The following is an 18,130-nucleotide window of genomic DNA, read 5'->3' on the forward strand; positions in this document are numbered from 1 at the left end:
AGATATTATAAAACATTTGCAAACTCAATGACACAGGAAAATTTACAACACACGGGAGATAATATAGCAGAGTGTTGACATAGGTGGGTTTGGAAGGGATCTGACAAACCTGGTTCCTGTTTGCATACAAATCCCCTGACACCTATGTCGTATTTGCCTTCCTTGACAAATGGTCAAGAAAGTTGCATGGCATCTGGCACATAATAAATGCACAGTAGATTTTATCCATTAATTCTAGCAGGTGGTGGTTGGAAATAGAGTATTGTATTTAAAAGAGCATTCCCAGTTTTAAAAATGTATGTAAAGTTGCATGAGGAAGAGGGCACAAAAGAGTACAAGAAAATAAGCATGCTTGGTATTTATATCTGAGTGATGGAATTAGTTTATTTAGAGTTTGATAGCTTAATAGCTACACTTTCCTTTATGATTGAAGGGACAGAGAAAAAAACCACTTCAATATTAATGCGTAGTAGTATTTATGCAGCTTATGATTTAAAACACAATATTCCTAAAGGTATTATAAAGAAATTACCAAAAAAATATTTTAGTCTTTCATTATGAATCTGATATGAATTAGCATGGTAATAGCTGTAGTCTAATAATTTTCTTTAATGAGACTCAAACTGAATATTGCTTTCTACTAATACAAGGTAACATTTTATGATATATATTTTTTCACTGTAAGTCTACTGAATTTCTTAAGGTATTCCAACTGAGAACACACATGTTCTTGTGCAAGGAAGAACTACACTTAAAAGTTCAGCAACATAATAATGTTGACATGTTGTATCTTTTAACAAGGTTTTATGGGGGAAAAGCATGGAATCAAATAGACTAAAGTTTAACGATGTGACCTTCAGCAAGTTACTGAATTCCTTTGAGCATCCGATTTATTACCTAGAATTAAACCTGTAATAATTTTATGGTTATTGTCAAGACTAAATAGATGTAAATTTAGTTCTGCTTAATCACTATTTAATAATTAGTGCTGGATTTTGCAAATGATTACTTTGAAAAATATAAACTTAACACCACTACACTTTTTATACTTCAAAAATTAAATGTTACTGGGTTTCCCTGGTGGCTCAGGGTTTAGTCTCAGCGCTATCTACTGCCATGGCCTGAGTTTGATCCCTGGCCAGGTGGCTAACTCACATATGGCGCAGCAGAACTCTCCTGTCTTGCCCACTGCTCCCGTAGGCAGTCTATTTCAGAAGATCTGCCTGTTCTGCTTCCCACTCTGTCTCTGGTGAATCCTCTCACCCCCAGCACCTGTGGCCTGTATCCCAGTTCTTATATGCATAATTTAAAATAAACCTTTTTAAAAAATTAAATGTTATCAGAGCCAACAATTTATTAAATTTTAACTCACTTATTACATATTTAGTGGAAGATTATAGTTTATCAGTATATCTTCAGATTATGTAAGTTCATTACAGATTTTAATTTGCTAATGAATTCAGTAAAGATATTTCTTTTATAATCGGGTCTCATGTGATTACTTCTTAGGTCAACTGGCATGATTTTGCGTTTTTTGACCCTGTGATGTATGAGAGTTTGCGGCAACTTATCCTCGCTTCTCAGAGTTCAGATGCTGATGCTGTTTTCTCAGCAATGGATTTGGCATTTGCCATTGATCTGTGTAAGGAAGAGGGTGGAGGACAGGTAAAGAAATATATAATTTTCTGCTTCTGGCAAGAGAATTTGGTCTTTTGTGCTTGTTATATATAGAAAAATTTAGATAGGTTGGAACTGAAGTAGACACAGTAGGAGATAGGCTTAGCGAGAAGAGATAGCTAGTATACTTACTAGGTCTAAAATGCTTGTTTCTCTTAAATATGTCAAATACAGAACAGTCTTTAGATTTTAGCATTTTAGGAAACTGTTTAATGAACTGTTAATTAACTGCTTTGACAAAATTGCACCACTAAATTTTTCACAGGTTGAACTTATTCCTAATGGTGTAAATATACCAGTCACGCCTCAGAACGTGTATGAGTATGTTCGGAAATATGCAGAACACAGAATGTTGGTAGTTGCGGAACAGCCATTACATGTAAGTGTTTTATAGAAAGCGTTGCTTTCTTTGATGAGATTATTAGAATGTCTTTCTGTGTGGTTAAGTAGCTTACACTATATTCAGTTTACTCATTAAAAAGTCATAATCTTTATTTTTTAAAAAAGCTTTTTATTTATTTATGCAGACAAGAGGTAGGGTACAGGCCAGAGATGCGGGGTGGCGGGGGGGGAGTGAGAGGATTCACCAGAGACAGAGTGGGAAGCAGAAAAGGCATACTGACTGAAACATACTGCTGAGAGGAGCACTGGGTGAGGCAGGAGAGGTCTGCTTCACCATGTGGGTTGCTCCCTAGCTGGCCGGGGATCGAACTCGTGCTGCAGAGGCTGCAGATTGCTTCATGGTGTGGTGCTTAACCCCTTGCTCCACCAGGGAGACCCAAAATGTCAAAATCTTTAAACCATAATGAATTTATTATTTACAGTGAAACACCTGAATCTAGACCTAGTGTTCACTAACTTTTGGGTATAACTACTTGGAAAAAACATGTAATTTTAAAAAGATTTGGTAAGCTTGAAATTACTATTGGTTTGTGGTCTTGTGACGGATCATAGTTTTTGTGACCCACTAGACAGAGTCCTAGGACTTAAAGATGCACTTAACGGTTTATTGTGAAATGCATCACAAAAGGACATCCGACAGTCTTGAGAAATTCAGATGCAGGCTTCAAAGTTCTCTCTCTTTGAAGAGAGAGATATGGGTTGTTATAGAGAAATACTTCTTCTAACTTTGAATCACAACAACACATGTGCGGTACTTAGGCCTAGGATAGCATGCCTAAGTGTCTGACTTAAGGGTTTATATTAGTGGCCAGTCCCATAAGCATTTTCTGCCTGCACAACCAGCCATGGTCACTGAAATTCAGACTCCCAGAGGAATGTACGTTTATATTTAATATTGTTCGCTGAAAGAACGTAGGCAAGCTGGTACAGGCAGGGTTCATTGCCCTAGGTATTCAAAACAGCCTTATCAGTTACTAATATAGGGAACATTCTGTAAATGAAGTTCCCAGAAGCCAGCCAGGAGCCATCCCCCTTTTCGGACCTTCTAAAGTACATCAGGCCTGTTATGACAACTCCTTTCCTCTTTCTGTGTTTTCATCTTTTATATATATTTTTTTTTTATTTATACAAGCACTGGGTACAGTCAGAAGCACAGGAGGGTGAGAGAATTCACCAGAGCCAGAGTGGGGAACAGAACAGGCAGACTGATGAAACACTGCTGAGGGGAGCAGCGGGTGAAACAGGAGAGGTCTGTTGTGCCATGTGGGACCCTCGCCGGCGGCCGGGGATCAAACCGGCGCTGCAGAGGCTGCGGGCAGCTTCGCAGCCCAGTGCTCAACCGCTGCGCCACCAGGGGAGGCCCTGTTTTCATGTTTTAAAGTAAAATACTATTTGTGTAGATTTGGAACTTTATAGTGTCAAGTGTCTCTGGTCCCTGTGGCTGGGAATAGTTGTACAGGCTCTGAAGTCGCACTGTATGTATTCCAGTCATGGCTGCATCCTTGAGCTGTGTGGCACCAGCAAACTAGTTAGGTTCTTCGTAACTTGGTTTTCTTCTCTGCAAAATGAGGATAGAATTAAATGGAAGTCTTTTGAAACGTTCTTGGCACATGGTAATTTCTTAGAATGCTTCTGGATTCTGGGTTTGTATTCAGGATGGTTGGTTGTGTTGTTATACTGTCCCGGGATGTTGACAGGATAGCACTTTCGACAAATTGAAATTATTCAAATTTATTTTAATGATTTGTTATTGACATAATGTATTATTTCAGTTAACTTCTGGTATATACAACTACTGGACTTTTGAGACTATAATGTATTCACAGCAACATGCACATGCCCCCGGCTTCCCAATCTCTAAGATCTGTTAAGAAATTCAAAATATATAACTTAATATTTTTCTTTATGGTTTAAAATAAGAACTGATATTCTTAGAGGGACTATAATTGAATATTGCATTTTAACAAAAATAAACACATGAAAGATAAAGTACTAATTCTAATAAAAGGGTAATTTTTGAAATTTTCTAGGCAATGAGGAAAGGCCTACTGGATGTGCTTCCAAAAAATTCATTGGAAGATTTAACGGCAGAAGATTTTAGGCTTTTGGTAAATGGTTGTGGTGAAGTTAATGTACAAATGCTGATCAGTTTTACTTCTTTCAATGATGAATCAGGTATGGAAAAGTTTAAAGATTTGAGGAATAAACTGAATAGTTTGGTTAGGCAGTTTCTGATTCTTAGGAAATGCTGTATTAATTTTTTTTTTTTTTTACTTTTTTTTTTTAAGATGATTAAGATATGATGACTTAGCTTTAGGTTATTCTAAATTCTTACTGCTTAATTTTTCTTTTAAAGAATACAGGTTTAGTATAAACAGAAGTAAAAATTCCTTGTAGTGGCCAACTATATAAAAAAAAATCCTCGATTGTTCATTAAGGACAAATAATCCATGTTAACAATTGTATTGGTTTTTCCTGATTCATGTCTTCTAAACTCTCTAAAGAATTTGTGTTGATATTGCTTTGTAGAGCTGGATCCAACATACACAAAGACATAATAGCAAACAAATACATAGGGAATCTAGAAAGAATGAAAAAGAGGTAGTAATAATCCTGCTAGAATAACATTTACCTTCATTGCTTAATTTGTAGCAACTCTTTCCAAAGTCCTGTAGTCTAGGAATAGACTTTTTAGCTGTGACTATAAAGTAAAACACTGGAAGCTCCAAGGAATTCATTATGAGAGGATTATACCTATAGTCCAAGATTATTGTATACTTGCAGGTACCAACTTTTTCCACTGTATTTTTCCTATTTTGCAGACAGCTTCTGCCAAATGATAGTAAGTTAAATTTGGATAAGTTTTTTGTTTTTCCTTCATGCATTGCAATATATAGAGGCCATTATATATTGGTTTTTATGCTGCTTTTTGATAGCAGTTTTCAATACTTGAGAGATAAGAATTTGTCCCATTACAAATGAAAAACGTAGGGGTGGGGGAAGATATCTAAAGATCCTAAAAGATCAACAGCATCAGTATTTGGAAGCTTTTTAGAAATGCAGAATCTTTATTCATACCCCCTTTTATTCCTCAGACCTGGTGAATGAGAATCTGCATTTTAAAAAGGTCCCCCAGTGACTTTTAAATGCAGTAAAATTTGAGAAACATGATTTAAGGTTATGAGAAGAATCGAGACTATCAGACTGTTGGTTCCTTTTTCTTGTTCACCTTTAGTCAGGATTGACTAACTGAAGAGGTTTTATGTTATGCACATGACCCTTATTTTCTGTACTAGGAAGTAGGACCCCCATCCTAAGTAATATTTTAATATAATAAGCCATATTTTAAAAATTAACTGCTATAGTATATTGAATTATATTCTTTATTCGTAGGAGAAAATGCTGAAAAGCTCTTGCAGTTCAAGCGTTGGTTCTGGTCAATAGTAGAGAAGATGAGCATGACAGAACGACAGGATCTTGTAAGTTAAAAGTTTCACAAAATTTGTAGAAGAAAATATAACACTTTTCAAATACTGTATATGATAGCCTTTTAAGTTTGTAAAGGTCATTGTAAGCTTGGCTAAAAAATTATTAAAAGGTAAGAAATAAAGGCAGTTGGGTTTTTTTTTCCTAGAGCAGAACCTGAAGTATTAATAAAGCTGTAACCAGAGTGAAAAATACCTATATATATCAACTTGTGTTGAGGCATGTTCTTATTTCCCTATAGTGCTTACATATGCTGGCTGCTCATTTTATACATCCTTAACCCTGTTGACTAGTGGCAAGTCTTTGGAAAATTTCTGAATCGTATTTGCTATCTTTATACTAGGAATAGAGTAAGCTTAATTGTGTTGCATCGGTATTATCTAAATTTTACTGTTATTTAGAATCATAAGTTAGATAATAAAAACTGATTATAGTGAAAAATTCACTTAATTAGTGGAATCTATGTTCAAGTAACCAAATCAACCTGTCCCTTAATCCTGAAAGTAGTCTGCAGTAGAGTTTCTTGGAGAAATTTGAGGGACGTTTGTTTCCCAGAAAACCCCAGCACTCTTCTCTACTCATCTTCCTTACAGTTCCCTAAGACATTCTCCGTGGAACCAGCCTTAGTTGTCAGTTACCTAAACCAGACTACTAGATTGCAAGATAATGACCCACTTCCTAGATATATTTTCCAATTTATTTGAGAGGGAATAAGTGGTTGCTTGTGGTTGCACGAAACTTATGGTTTCTTGTTTACCTGCAGTTCAGGCTATGACTTTTTTGTGGGGAGGGAGTCCTGCTTTAGTACTCCTTAATCGTCTGTGTATGACGCAAGCTGTTGAGAAGGTCCTATCTGACACCTGGCTCTATTTTTGACTTTAAGCTATGCTAGTAATTTTCATTCAGGTTGTTCCCTAGGGAGACTGCCTATATTTTGACTGTCCTGACCTTAGAGACCCTAAAGTCCGTACCAGTCTAGTACCATATCTGTCCCTGTTGGTTTCAGGAGCATCCACATAGTTTATTTAGGTTCTCTCACCTGTTGTCAATCTTTGGATTCAGAGTACCTTATTTCCCTAAGATAGGGCTGGGTCCAGAACAGCCTCAAAGACAGAAGTAGAAATGATTGGCTATTTGGTTTGAGTTTTAAGTATATCTGTTTTTTGTTTATTCGCTAGTTTTAATTTTCTGCTCTTTTTAAACCAGTACATCCTCTCTTCAGTCAGTCAAATTAAATCTCCCTCTGAAAAGGTCTTAAAATTTCCCATTAACAGCTTAAATTTGAACTAACATTGCTTAAGCCTTAACAGTTGTTTTTTATTTATTTATTTATTTATTTATTTATTTATTTATTTATTTATTTTTGTGGGACCCTTGCCGGTGGCTGGGAATTGAACCGGCGCTGCAGAGGCTGCGGGCAGCCTCGCAACCCAGCGCTCAACCGCTGTGCCACCAGGGGAGGCCCCAACAGTTGTGTTTTAAATAGAAGTTTAACAAAGTATTTTCTCTTCCTCCTGCCACCCTCTCCTACTCTCCTCCTCTAATGCGGTCATCCTTATTAAAGGATGTATATTGTGTTGGTTTTATATATTGTGTTGTTTTTATCCTGCATGTGTATGAGGGGAAGAACTGAAGGACATACACTGTAACAAACTCTTCTCCTGGATTTTTCAGTCTAGTAAACTATAAGGTTTCTAGGATTCTGGGTAAGATCACTTAGTTTATTTCCCTTTTGGATATTCACAATCACCAGTAAAGATTCTGAAAAGTCCTTTAGCATCATCTTTACTTTACATTAAGCTTATTTGTAAAATGTAAATGGATTGGACCAGCTTTCTCTAGATAAAAGTATCTTCCAGTCCTTTCATAGTTTAAGATTTTGCAGACCCTGACACTTGACAGAGTTTCTACTCTGCCTCCTTCTGTAGAACTCAAGGTGAGATTTTAGGAAATAGCAAAAGGGTTTGGTTAGGTTTCTGAATCACTCTGGAATAGTGGATATATTTGTTATGCACTATAAGTGCATCAAATTTAAAGAGCTTTACCTTCGGAAACAGGCATTCTCTTACTATCACTGAGGAATGGTATATGTGTGTTCTTATACAGGTCAGGGTCCATGAGGAATGGTTAAGTATTAGTAACAATAAATATTAACAAAAAAGTATTCCAGATACTACTAAGCGATCAAAAAAGATAAACTCATGCCATTCACAGCAACATGGATGGAGCTGGAAGGGATTATGCTCAGTTAAATCAGCCAAAAGGAAAAAGGAAAATATCGGATAGTTTCACTTACAGGAGGAATATAGGGGAACCAAATAAGGGATCAGAAAAAAAAATAAAAAAAAAATAAGCAAGTGACTCTAAATCAGAGACATTCTGCGGGGGGAAGCGAGGGAGAGGACTCAAAACTGGAGGGAAGAGCACAAGGGGACTATGGTGATGGTGCACAGGTGAATTGGTGGTGGGAATTTTACAGGGACTACACCTGAGAGGAGAAAGCACACATTGTATAAAAATGACAATGATGTAAAATATATACAAATAAATTAATTAAAAAAAGTATTCCAGGAAAGCATGTTCAAGTAAAAAGGAGAAGCTGGCCCTCCACGGTGGCTCATGAGGTTAAGCACAGCACTATGAAGCTATCTGCAGCCTCTGCAGCATGAGTTCGATGCCCTGCCAGGGAGCTGACCCACATGGTGCAGCAGACCTCTCCTGTCTCACCTGCTGCTCCTCTCAGCAGTGTATTTCAGTCAATCTACCTGTTTTGCTCCCCACTGTCTCCGGTGAATCCTCTCACCCCCCACACTGCTGGCCTGTATCCCAGCTCTTGTGTGCATAAATAAATAAATCTTTAAAAAGAAAAGTGTTTTTAAAAAGAGAGACTAACATTTTACTATTGATGTGTTGTACAAAATAGATGTGTAGTAATAAACACAGTGTCTTAGTGTATGGGTTTTGACATCCCCAGTGCTTGTCTCTCTCACTGTAGCATTGAATACACTAATTAGTAAATAAGATGCAAAATAACTTCTTTGATAACCTGTATGAATTTTGAACTTTGTTTTGGTGCTTTATTTACATGAAGAGCTAGTCTGTAGAATTTATTTACTGGAAAAGCCCTTAGAGAACAATTTGCTTCAGTAGTCTCATTTTACAGATGAGAAATTGACCCCTGAAACATAGACACTGTGTCTTCTGAAATGGCACCTCTCCTTTTCAGTACAAGAAATAAATTTAAAGTCCAGTTCAAAATAATAAACCTTTGTATGTTTTAACATGAGTGGGGCTCTATGTATATTGTTAGACTTAATGGTTGAATGTTAATCTGTCAAAAGTCAAAACTATAATTATGTTCCTTTTTAGGTTTACTTTTGGACATCAAGCCCATCATTACCAGCCAGTGAAGAAGGATTTCAGCCTATGCCCTCAATCACAATACGACCACCAGATGATCAACATCTCCCTACTGCAAACACTTGCATTTCTCGACTTTACGTCCCACTCTATTCCTCTAAACAGATTCTCAAACAGAAATTGCTACTCGCCATTAAGACCAAGAATTTTGGTTTTGTGTAGAGTATAAAAAAATGTGTATTGCTGTGTAATATTACTAGCTAATTTTGTAGATTTTTTCCATTTGTCTATAAAAGTTTATGGAAGTTAATGCTGTCACACCCCCTGGTGGTACCTTAAAGAGATTAAATGCAAACATTCCTTGCTGAGTTTGTAGCTTAAAGGCCTGAGGAGCACTAGCAACATTAATGGTTTGCTAGTTAACAACTTCTGGGTCTAACCCCAGCCAAAGATGACAGCAGAACAACATAATTTCACTGTGATTTCATTTTGCTGAGGGAGAAATATGTAAAATGTTCTGAATATTCACTGCTGCCTTTGTGGAAAGTGTTTCAGCAAAGGTTCTTGTATAGAGGGAATAGGGAATTTCAAAATAAAAAATTAAGTATGTTCTGTGTTTCATTTTAACTTTTTTATGGTGTTTAATTTGTGGTTGGCTGCAATTTGTGTATCATGTATATGGAACTTGTAAAAAGTTCTTGACATTCAGATCTTAAAGACAAAATCACTTCTACCTAGGAAAAAAACCACTTTTATTACAGTATATTTTGGCTGCATTGAGCTCTAGAATATTAAATGATATCACTAATATTTTGCATGTAATTTGTTCATTTGATTGAGGGCACTTTTTTGTACATATGATGGGGCCAATGCACAATACTTTATCACAATCAACTTTTTTTTTTCCTTTTGTATCCCTATTTCAATGAGCAGTCAGACAGGAGGTTACTGCACTTCAGTTCTAACTAGACATTTGTATTAAGGTATTTCAGTTATGTAAACTCAGCCTGGGCACTTTCTGATAACTGTAAAATGTTTTATAAGATCATGATTATTGAAGATACATTTTGGAAAATTTTAAATGTTCGTGAGCAGCTTAACTACTTTTGTATTTAGCCTTTTTTAAGTACCTTGTTACATTTACTTTTTTAAATAAATTACAGAAGAATGTCAAGTAATATTGAAGAAACAATAGTTTTTATTTATATAGTTGTACATTTTAAACTAAGGGCAATACACCAACACAGTTATGTGCATAAAATTTTTGATTTAAAGAACCGAAAGTTTATATACACATGGACTAAGAAAAAAGTCCACATTTTACAGTTAGCAGAGAATCCTGAATGGCGCTGGCCAGGCCCTTTTCTTTTTACATGTGGGGAAAGTAAAGCGTGACCCTTACTTGGCATAGCATGTTAACCTCTACTTAATAACTAAGCGACAGGTTCTTTTTTGATGATCCATTAAAATTATGTAGCTTAGGAGCAGTATCTAAATTCTGGTGGTTTTAGCTTTCTTCAATGACATAATGAGAAACACTATCGTCTTCACTAAGTCTTCCGTAAAGTGACTTCAACTCATCACTTCACATATTTGAAAATGAGAAGAGTCTCTGGACTCTCTCCTGCCTTTCAGTTCCTTTATAGGACTCTTGGCCTTCAGGATGTTTTACATGTTCCAAGGCACTATACTTTCATTACGTAACTTCAAAAGATTGAACCATGTGATATTTTCAACCCTGCTGACAACAAATATTAAAAACTAAAATGATAGTGAAACTCATTGTATTACTTAACACATGCTGTATTAGATTTGTGTAAATTAACCAAAGGTTATTTTACAAAGCAAGACATGAATTTTTATGTCTAAATACTATTTCTGAATAAGTGAAATAGTAATTAGATTAAGAGCTGATTATCATCAATGTATCTGAAAAAGATAGTTATATATCACCTTAACTTCTGTATGCACATGATGGGATTGATAAAATATTAAATGAGAACAAACTAGATATGATTAGGACATTTGAAACCCTAATTGTGAAATTATTTTTAATAGTTACTGAAAGAATGAAAATATTTAAAATAATGCACAATGTCTTAAGTCTTCCTAAATCAAGATTTTGGTTAAAATGCTTTTAGGTATATTAAAAGCAAAGTGAATTTTTTTTTTTAAGCATAAAATGGTTCTAAATGTAAAATAAAGTTATGTAAAATAAAGTTCTCTTTTGGTCTTGTTTAGTGATTAAATCTAGTGGATTTGAAAAATTGAGGAAGAGAAGACCAAGAATGAACTTTACCAAGGATTTTCAGTTTTACTACTTTTATTCTTCCCCTAAATCATCTGAATATTGACGATCCAGTATAATAACTTATAGAGGTAGACATGACAGGGTTTTTTTTTTTAATATGGTTTCACTATTTGTCTAAATACTTCACTCCTAAAGATAATCTTTTTGTGTGCTTAAAGCAGTCAGCAATTTCTAGGACTAAACTCAAAGATCTGCCTTTAAAGACGGTAGCTCTGTGTTCTGTATGTATAAAACTCATAGAGCTTGTTCATGCACATACCTAATCGTTGCTCATCCTCTCAATCACATTCTGATTCACAAGTTCATCTTTGCTCATAAACAGCATGTGTTCATGATACCTTTGAAACTGTCCAAGAGCGTACCTTCTTATTCATAAATATAAATCCCCCCTGTTGGTGCAGACAAACCTTCCTTTTATAACCAGACTAGGTTCTTCCTGTTAGGCTGGTTGGAAATATCTTCAGTAGACTGTGCCTGGGTAGTGACTACAAATAATTTGAATGTTTAGCCTACATATATAGGTGGTAGAGATTAATACTCTTAAATGTTTGATTACAAATGAATTTAAAATGATTTGTTTATTCAAGTCAAGATCCCTTGGATTAAATATAAGTATGTTACCTTTTTTTTTTTTTTTAAATTCTACCCATTTTTTTTTTAAAAGATTTATTTATTTTATTTTATATGAGCACTGGGTACAGTTAGAAGCGCGGGAAGGTGAGAGAATTCACCAGAGCCAGAGCGGGGAGCAGAGCAGGCAGAAGGACCGAAGTACACTGCTGAGGGGAGCAGTGGGCGGCAGGAGAGGTCTGCGCGCCATGTGGGACCCTCCTCCGGTGGCCGGGGAGCAGCCGGGGATCGAACCGACGCTGCAGAGGCTGTGGGTAGCTTCGCAACCCAGCGCTCAACCACCGCGCCACTGGGGAGGCCCAGTATGTTACCTTTCGTAAAAAGCTATTAGATTGCTGTGACTGTGCAGCATTAAGTTTTTATTAATCTTAGGCACTGTGTCAAGTGTTTTACATGTACTATTTTATTGTATGGTGTAGGGACTGTAGGTTAAACCACTTGCTTATGGTTACACAGCTAATGAATGAGAAGTCCCCAGGCATTCTCAAGCTTCCTAAACACCAGGCTGTCCTCTCTTGCGGAAGGGATGATAGTAAGCTGTGATCACCTAATTCCAGTGTGGGAGTGGGGCTCTCCTGCACCACCAAGCCAACTCGGTGTCCACAACTCAACTTTGACACTACCTAGAGATACTTTCAGATTCCACATGTAAAAGATGAGGTCCCACAAGACTCCTCTCAAGATGCCAAAGCTGGGTCTAGGTTTTTACCTATACTTCTGACAAACAGGTTGTATAAATCACAGATTGTATAAAAGAGGCTCACAGAACTCAGTCACTGTACTTACTGGGTCACTGGTTTATTACAGAAAGGTGTAACTTAGAAACAGCCAGGTAAAAGGTACCATAGGGCAAAGTATGGGAAAAGGCACAGCTTTCCAAGCCCCTTCTGAGTGTGCCATCCTCAACCTCCATGTGTTCAGCCCAGAAGCTCTCTGAACCCTGTGATGGGTTTTTATGGTGGTTTCATTACATAGACATGGTTAAATCACTGACCATTTGTGATTGATTCAACTTCTAGGCCTTCATCCCTCCCTGGATGTGAGAGGTAGGTGAGTGGGACTGAAAGTTCCAGCCCTCTAATCACATAGTGTCCCTTGGCAATCAACCCCCATCCTAGGAATTGTGCAAAAGTCATTAACATAACCAAAGATACTGGGAGTTCTAAGGGTTTTGGGAGCTCTAAAGTGCTAGAAATTGGGACAGAGACCAAATAAGTTTATTAATCAGTTTGTCCATCTCCCCGCCGATCATAGCTATGAACGTAAGATTCCCCCATAGAAAACAAGCATAGGGCCTCCCTGGTGGCGCAAGGGGTTGAGCACTGCACTGTGAAGCAATCCGCAGCCTCTGCAGCACAAGTTCCATCCCCGGCTGGCCAGGGAGCAACCCACATGGTGCAGCAGACCTCTCTCTCGCCCGCTGCTCCCCTCAGCAGTGTATTTCAGTCAGTCTTCCTGTTCTGTTCCCCACTCTGTCTCTGGTGTATCCTCTCACCCCCCGCATCTCAGGCCTGTACCCCAGCTCTTCTATGCATAAAAAAATAAATCTTTTTAAAAAAAAAAGCATAAAGATCAAAAGATGCTAGTATCTTGATACTACCCTGAAAGGGCTTCACATCTCTTTTGAGATAAAAGGTACCTCTTGCTGTGAGGCTCTTTCAAAGTCTTAATGTAATAATTGATTTCCCTTGTTACATCACCCATTTATTCATTCCTTTACCCATTGCTACTATTTTTCCTTCTCTTCCACTTTGAGGTGCCGAAATTTTCCACCAATTCTCTGTTAGTCCTAGTTTGGCAGACAGGATGAAGGCACATTTTGCTCCACTCATCATGTACTTAGGAATTGTGACATGAAAGTTAAAAAACAGTTATGATTTCTTGCCTAGGAATCATCCCTGTTTCCTGCCCTAGTGGTTCAGCAGTCCTGGTCCTAAGACTACTACCTTAAGTAGGAAGAAGAAAAAGTTGAAGTGATGTGAAGAAAATAGCACTCTCTCCATTTCCCCTGTCTCTAGCTTCAAGAGGAAACAAAACATTCCCTGCTGGGAACAATCCTTTTTAGCCCAACTCATATTTATGTCGACTGTGACTAAGTTAACTGAGGAGGATATCTCTGCCCACTGTTGGACATTACACGCTGTAAAGTGTGTTTGACCCTTGGTCTGAAGAAACAGCCATGGGACATCTAAGTTGATGCAATATCTTCTGCTTAAATTCTTTCAGAATGCTGAGCATTTACTTCTACCACAGGGTAAGCAAAGCCTAGTTGAGAGTCAGTTTTATTAACCTGTATGTAGACCCCCAGGGCTACAAGCATCAGTCTAACTTGGCAGCTATGTTCCAGGCCTTCCCATCAGGGAATCTACTGTAGTCATCTGTAGTCTATTCTGGTTGGCTAATTTATAATCAACATTTATTTCTTATAGTTCTGGAAGTTGGAAGTCGGAGATCAGGGTGCCAGCATGATGGAATGAGGGCCCTTGTCTGGGTTCAAACTTACTATATCTTTGCATGGCAGAAAGTGAGGAAGCTCTCTGCGGTCTCTTACCAGGACTTTAATGAAGTCTCCACTCATGACTGAATTACTACGTGAAGGCCCTACCTAATACTATCACATTGGGCATCAGCTTTTATTTTATTATTATTTTTAAAAAGATTTATATATTTATTTACACAAAAACCGGGGTACAGGCCAGATGCGAGGGAGGGTGAGAGGATTCACCAGAGGTAGAGCCAGGAACGGAACAGGCAGACTGACAAAATACACTGCTGGGGTACAGGCCAGAGATCCCAGGGGTGGGGGTGAGGGTGAGAGAATTCACCAGAGACAGAGCGTGTAACAGAACAGGCAGAAGGACCGACGTACACTGCTGAGGGGATCAGTGGGTGCGGCAGGAGAGGTCTGTGCACCATGTGGGACTCTCGCCAGTGGCCGGAATCGAACCAGCTCTGCAGAGGCTGTGGACAGCCTCACAGCGCTGCACTCAACCACCTGCGCCACCAGGGGAGGCTCAGGGGTATCAAATTTTAACATGTGAATTTTGAAAGATACAAACATTCAGACTACAGTAGGAGGGGAAATAGACCCTATCTTTTGGAAGGACAATCAAGATGCTGGAACAGCACATGGGACTAGAAATACTGTTGCAGATATTTTGGGGAAATACACCATAGTGGCTATATGAAGATGTAGATCTTCTTACTCCCAGAGATCTTTGAGATACACATCTATTTATTTGTTTATTTTTACATTTGCTCTCCACTAACTTAAATATTTTGAGGGAAACAAATACCAACTGCCTATTATGCACCAGGTACTATTGTAAGTACTGTAATGTGTTTTTACTATATTATTTAAAAATATTAAATTCTGCCATAGAAATTGAAGAAAACTAAGTGTGGGAGCAAATAGCTTGTAAGACATAAGGAGATACAAAAAATGTGTTAAGTATAAATAGCAAGTATTAACCTGTGATATCTTAAAGATAGAATAAATGGAACATATCTTAGTTTAACATAGATAAAACAATGAAATCGGTGTCACGAATAGAGCTGGGAGGACCAAGTAAATCTGAAATATTCATAAGGTAAGGATCATGTCACCTCCAAACTGACAATTATTAATCCATAAATCAGCTACCAAGTAGTGACATCCTTTTGACACTTCCCAAGAAACAGATAAAACTCAGTCGGCAGACTAATTAATGGCAAATTACAGCTTCGACCAGACCTACTTACTCTTGCATCTCTCCAAAAGATCCAGTGTGTTGGCTCCACATACTATCTGCCGAGACCCCTTGCTTATCCTCAACTCCGGTCCTTGTAATAATACTACTAACTAGGAAGGCTGATGTAGCAAAAACAAGCTCTGAACACTGAGTAACATTAGGATTTGGATAATAAGGCCTTTCTACCTCATCTCCTTACCATGCCTTATCATAAATATGTTAGCTACCTCTTTTCTTTCCCCTTGATGTATATTTAAATTAATTTAAAAAACCACATGACTTCAAACAACTCAATTTCATCTGCCCATGTGTTACATGCCTTCTAATAGTGTACTTAGAAGTTTCCATTATATCAAAGTAATCTCCCAACCCAATAAGTACAATCACAGTCTTATAAGAAAGGACTTATTATACTACAGATAAGGAAGCTGAGTCTCAGAGAGGCTAAATAATTTGTATGACATTACAAATGTATACACGGCTATTAAGCGGGGGAATTACAATTCATACTCATCGTGATTTGGCTCCAGGATCCACTTTTTAATAAACTAATTTTTGTATCTTCAATACCAAGCAAGGTCTGGTGCCTGACATGTAGTATATATATTGTTTGATGACTAATGTAGGGTAAGGTAAAAAAGTATCAGGCTTTTCTTCCTTCCCATCATTAGGGTTGATGATGGATCTGCGGTCCTGAATGCATGCCTGATGGTGGGCACCTGGAGTAGGGTGTGGGTATAGGTAGATGGGATTCACCTGGGTTGAGATGGGGCTTATAAGGGTGGTGTCAAGAGGATGCCAGCAGAACGAAAGGAGCAGAGAAGCAAAGGCCACGAGAGAATGCTGGAGAGCCCAGAGAGAAGACTTGCTGGGGGCACTGGAGGCCTGCCAGCCATTGCCTGCCGCGTACTCAGTGAAATCCCAATAAAAGCCTGAAAAGCCACCGAGGGCACCAAGACTCTCTCCTTCACCCCGTCTGCTTGGATCATAGAAAACCTGCACTGTGCCCTTCATGGCACTACAACTAAGTGATAAGAATTTTTGCTGTTAGTTTATTTGCCATGTGGTCTGATAAATTATCTGTCTGTGGTTATGACATTATCTAACTTTAAAGACTCAGTTTCCGCATAGAATTTATTTACCTGTTAAAATTACTATATGTAAAATAAAAATTTACCCAGTACTTGGGTGCTAATTGTTGCTTGAGAAGGGGTAACTGTCACCCCTCACTCTAAGGCAGGTTCAAATATCTTTCAAGCTTATTTTTCAGTCCTTTTTACCACACACCACACAGCTGTCAACAAAACAGGTGCATGTTGTTGAAGGCAAGGCAGCAGCTTCCTCCAATGTTTCAGCCTCAAGCTACTTAAACAAATCTCTTTCACCTTATTTTTGTTACGCCACACTTCTTTTTTCTGTTGAAGTTATCTTTAGACTGTGCCCCTTGAGAGATGGGTATTAGCAATTCAACCAAATTATTATCATCAGTAGTCACTGCCGCTGCCTGCACAGAATATCCCCCTGCTCCACTACTTTAAATTTTGGCGCTGTCAAGGGCCTGCAGCCAGGAGCTTGTGGCCTCGACTCCATTTCAGCTGGATCATCTTAGTTATTTATAGTAAGACTGAGTTTCTTCCTCTGTAATGTTAGGGACACTGCCACATGTACCCCACAGTGGTGTTCTGAAGATTAAATGACTTAACTCACGTAAGGCACAGCGCCGGGCATGTGGTGAGAGCTCAACGAATACTGCTCAGCGCTCACCTGGCTGGCTGGAACAATTTCGCAGAGCTTTCCCAAGTCACCCCCTGCTCACTCTCCGGCCCCAGCCGCCCCAACACACACCCCCTGGAACTTCAGCCACTTCATTGCGACAGCCTTTCCTCCCCGTTCATTCTGTACCTGGGGGGCCCGCTGCACCCCGGGGGTCTCCCCCCACCACTGCCCACCCGACGCGCGTCGTCCGAGTCTCACCCCCGCGGGGTCCCACCGCCCCGGCAGTCTCTGAGGACTGGCGGAGTGGGCGCGACCTACCGTGTTCCCGGGGCGGCGAGAGCCAGCTGGGGGACCCCGATCTGGAGAGGCGCCCTGGCTTGTCATGTCCCTCCTGCACTGGGACGTAGAGCCCGGGGCCTCGGGACCGGCGAGACTCCGCGGGACCGCGGGGGCGGGGCTGGCGCAGCGGGGCGGGGCCGGCTGAGGTAGGCGGAGCTCTTCCTCCGGGTGGGCGGGGCCGACGGAGGGAGAGTCAGAGCGGGCGGGCGTGGCATGCGTGCGTTGGGGGCGGGGCCTGCGGAGTAGGCGGGGTCTTGAGCCGGGGCAGGCGGGGTCTTGAGGCGGGGCAGGCGGGGTCTTGAGGGGAGTGGGCGGGGTCTTGAGGCGGAGTGGGCGGGGTCTTGAGGCGGGGCAGGCGGGGTCTTTAGGAGGGGCAGGCGGGGTCTTGAGGCGGAGTGGGCGGGGTCTTGATGCGAGCAGGCGGGGCCTGAGGCGCGGGAGGCGGGGCCAGAGAGCGCGGGGCGTGTCCCTCAATGGG

At 39.5% G+C, this 18,130-nt stretch overlaps 1 protein-coding gene across 1 annotated transcript in view; it reads left to right on the forward strand.

Annotated features, from left to right (window-relative positions):
* UBR5 (ubiquitin protein ligase E3 component n-recognin 5) overlaps nt 1–11,112 on the forward strand; it is a 125,295-nt gene extending 114,183 nt beyond the window's left edge. Inside the window, exons 55-59 of the mRNA XM_037503099.2 lie at nt 1,510–1,665; nt 1,943–2,056; nt 4,110–4,254; nt 5,473–5,558; nt 8,935–11,112. Coding sequence (XP_037358996.1) covers nt 1,510–1,665; nt 1,943–2,056; nt 4,110–4,254; nt 5,473–5,558; nt 8,935–9,147 — 714 coding nt within the window. The 3' untranslated portion in view covers nt 9,148–11,112. The remainder of the gene's footprint in view (nt 1–1,509; nt 1,666–1,942; nt 2,057–4,109; nt 4,255–5,472; nt 5,559–8,934) is intronic.
* Nucleotides 11,113–18,130: the final 7,018 nt, after the last annotated feature.

This window comes from Talpa occidentalis, unplaced genomic scaffold (assembly GCF_014898055.3).
Source record: "Talpa occidentalis isolate TD23 unplaced genomic scaffold, MPIMG_talOcc4v2.1, whole genome shotgun sequence".
NCBI lineage: Eukaryota > Metazoa > Chordata > Mammalia > Eulipotyphla > Talpidae > Talpa > Talpa occidentalis.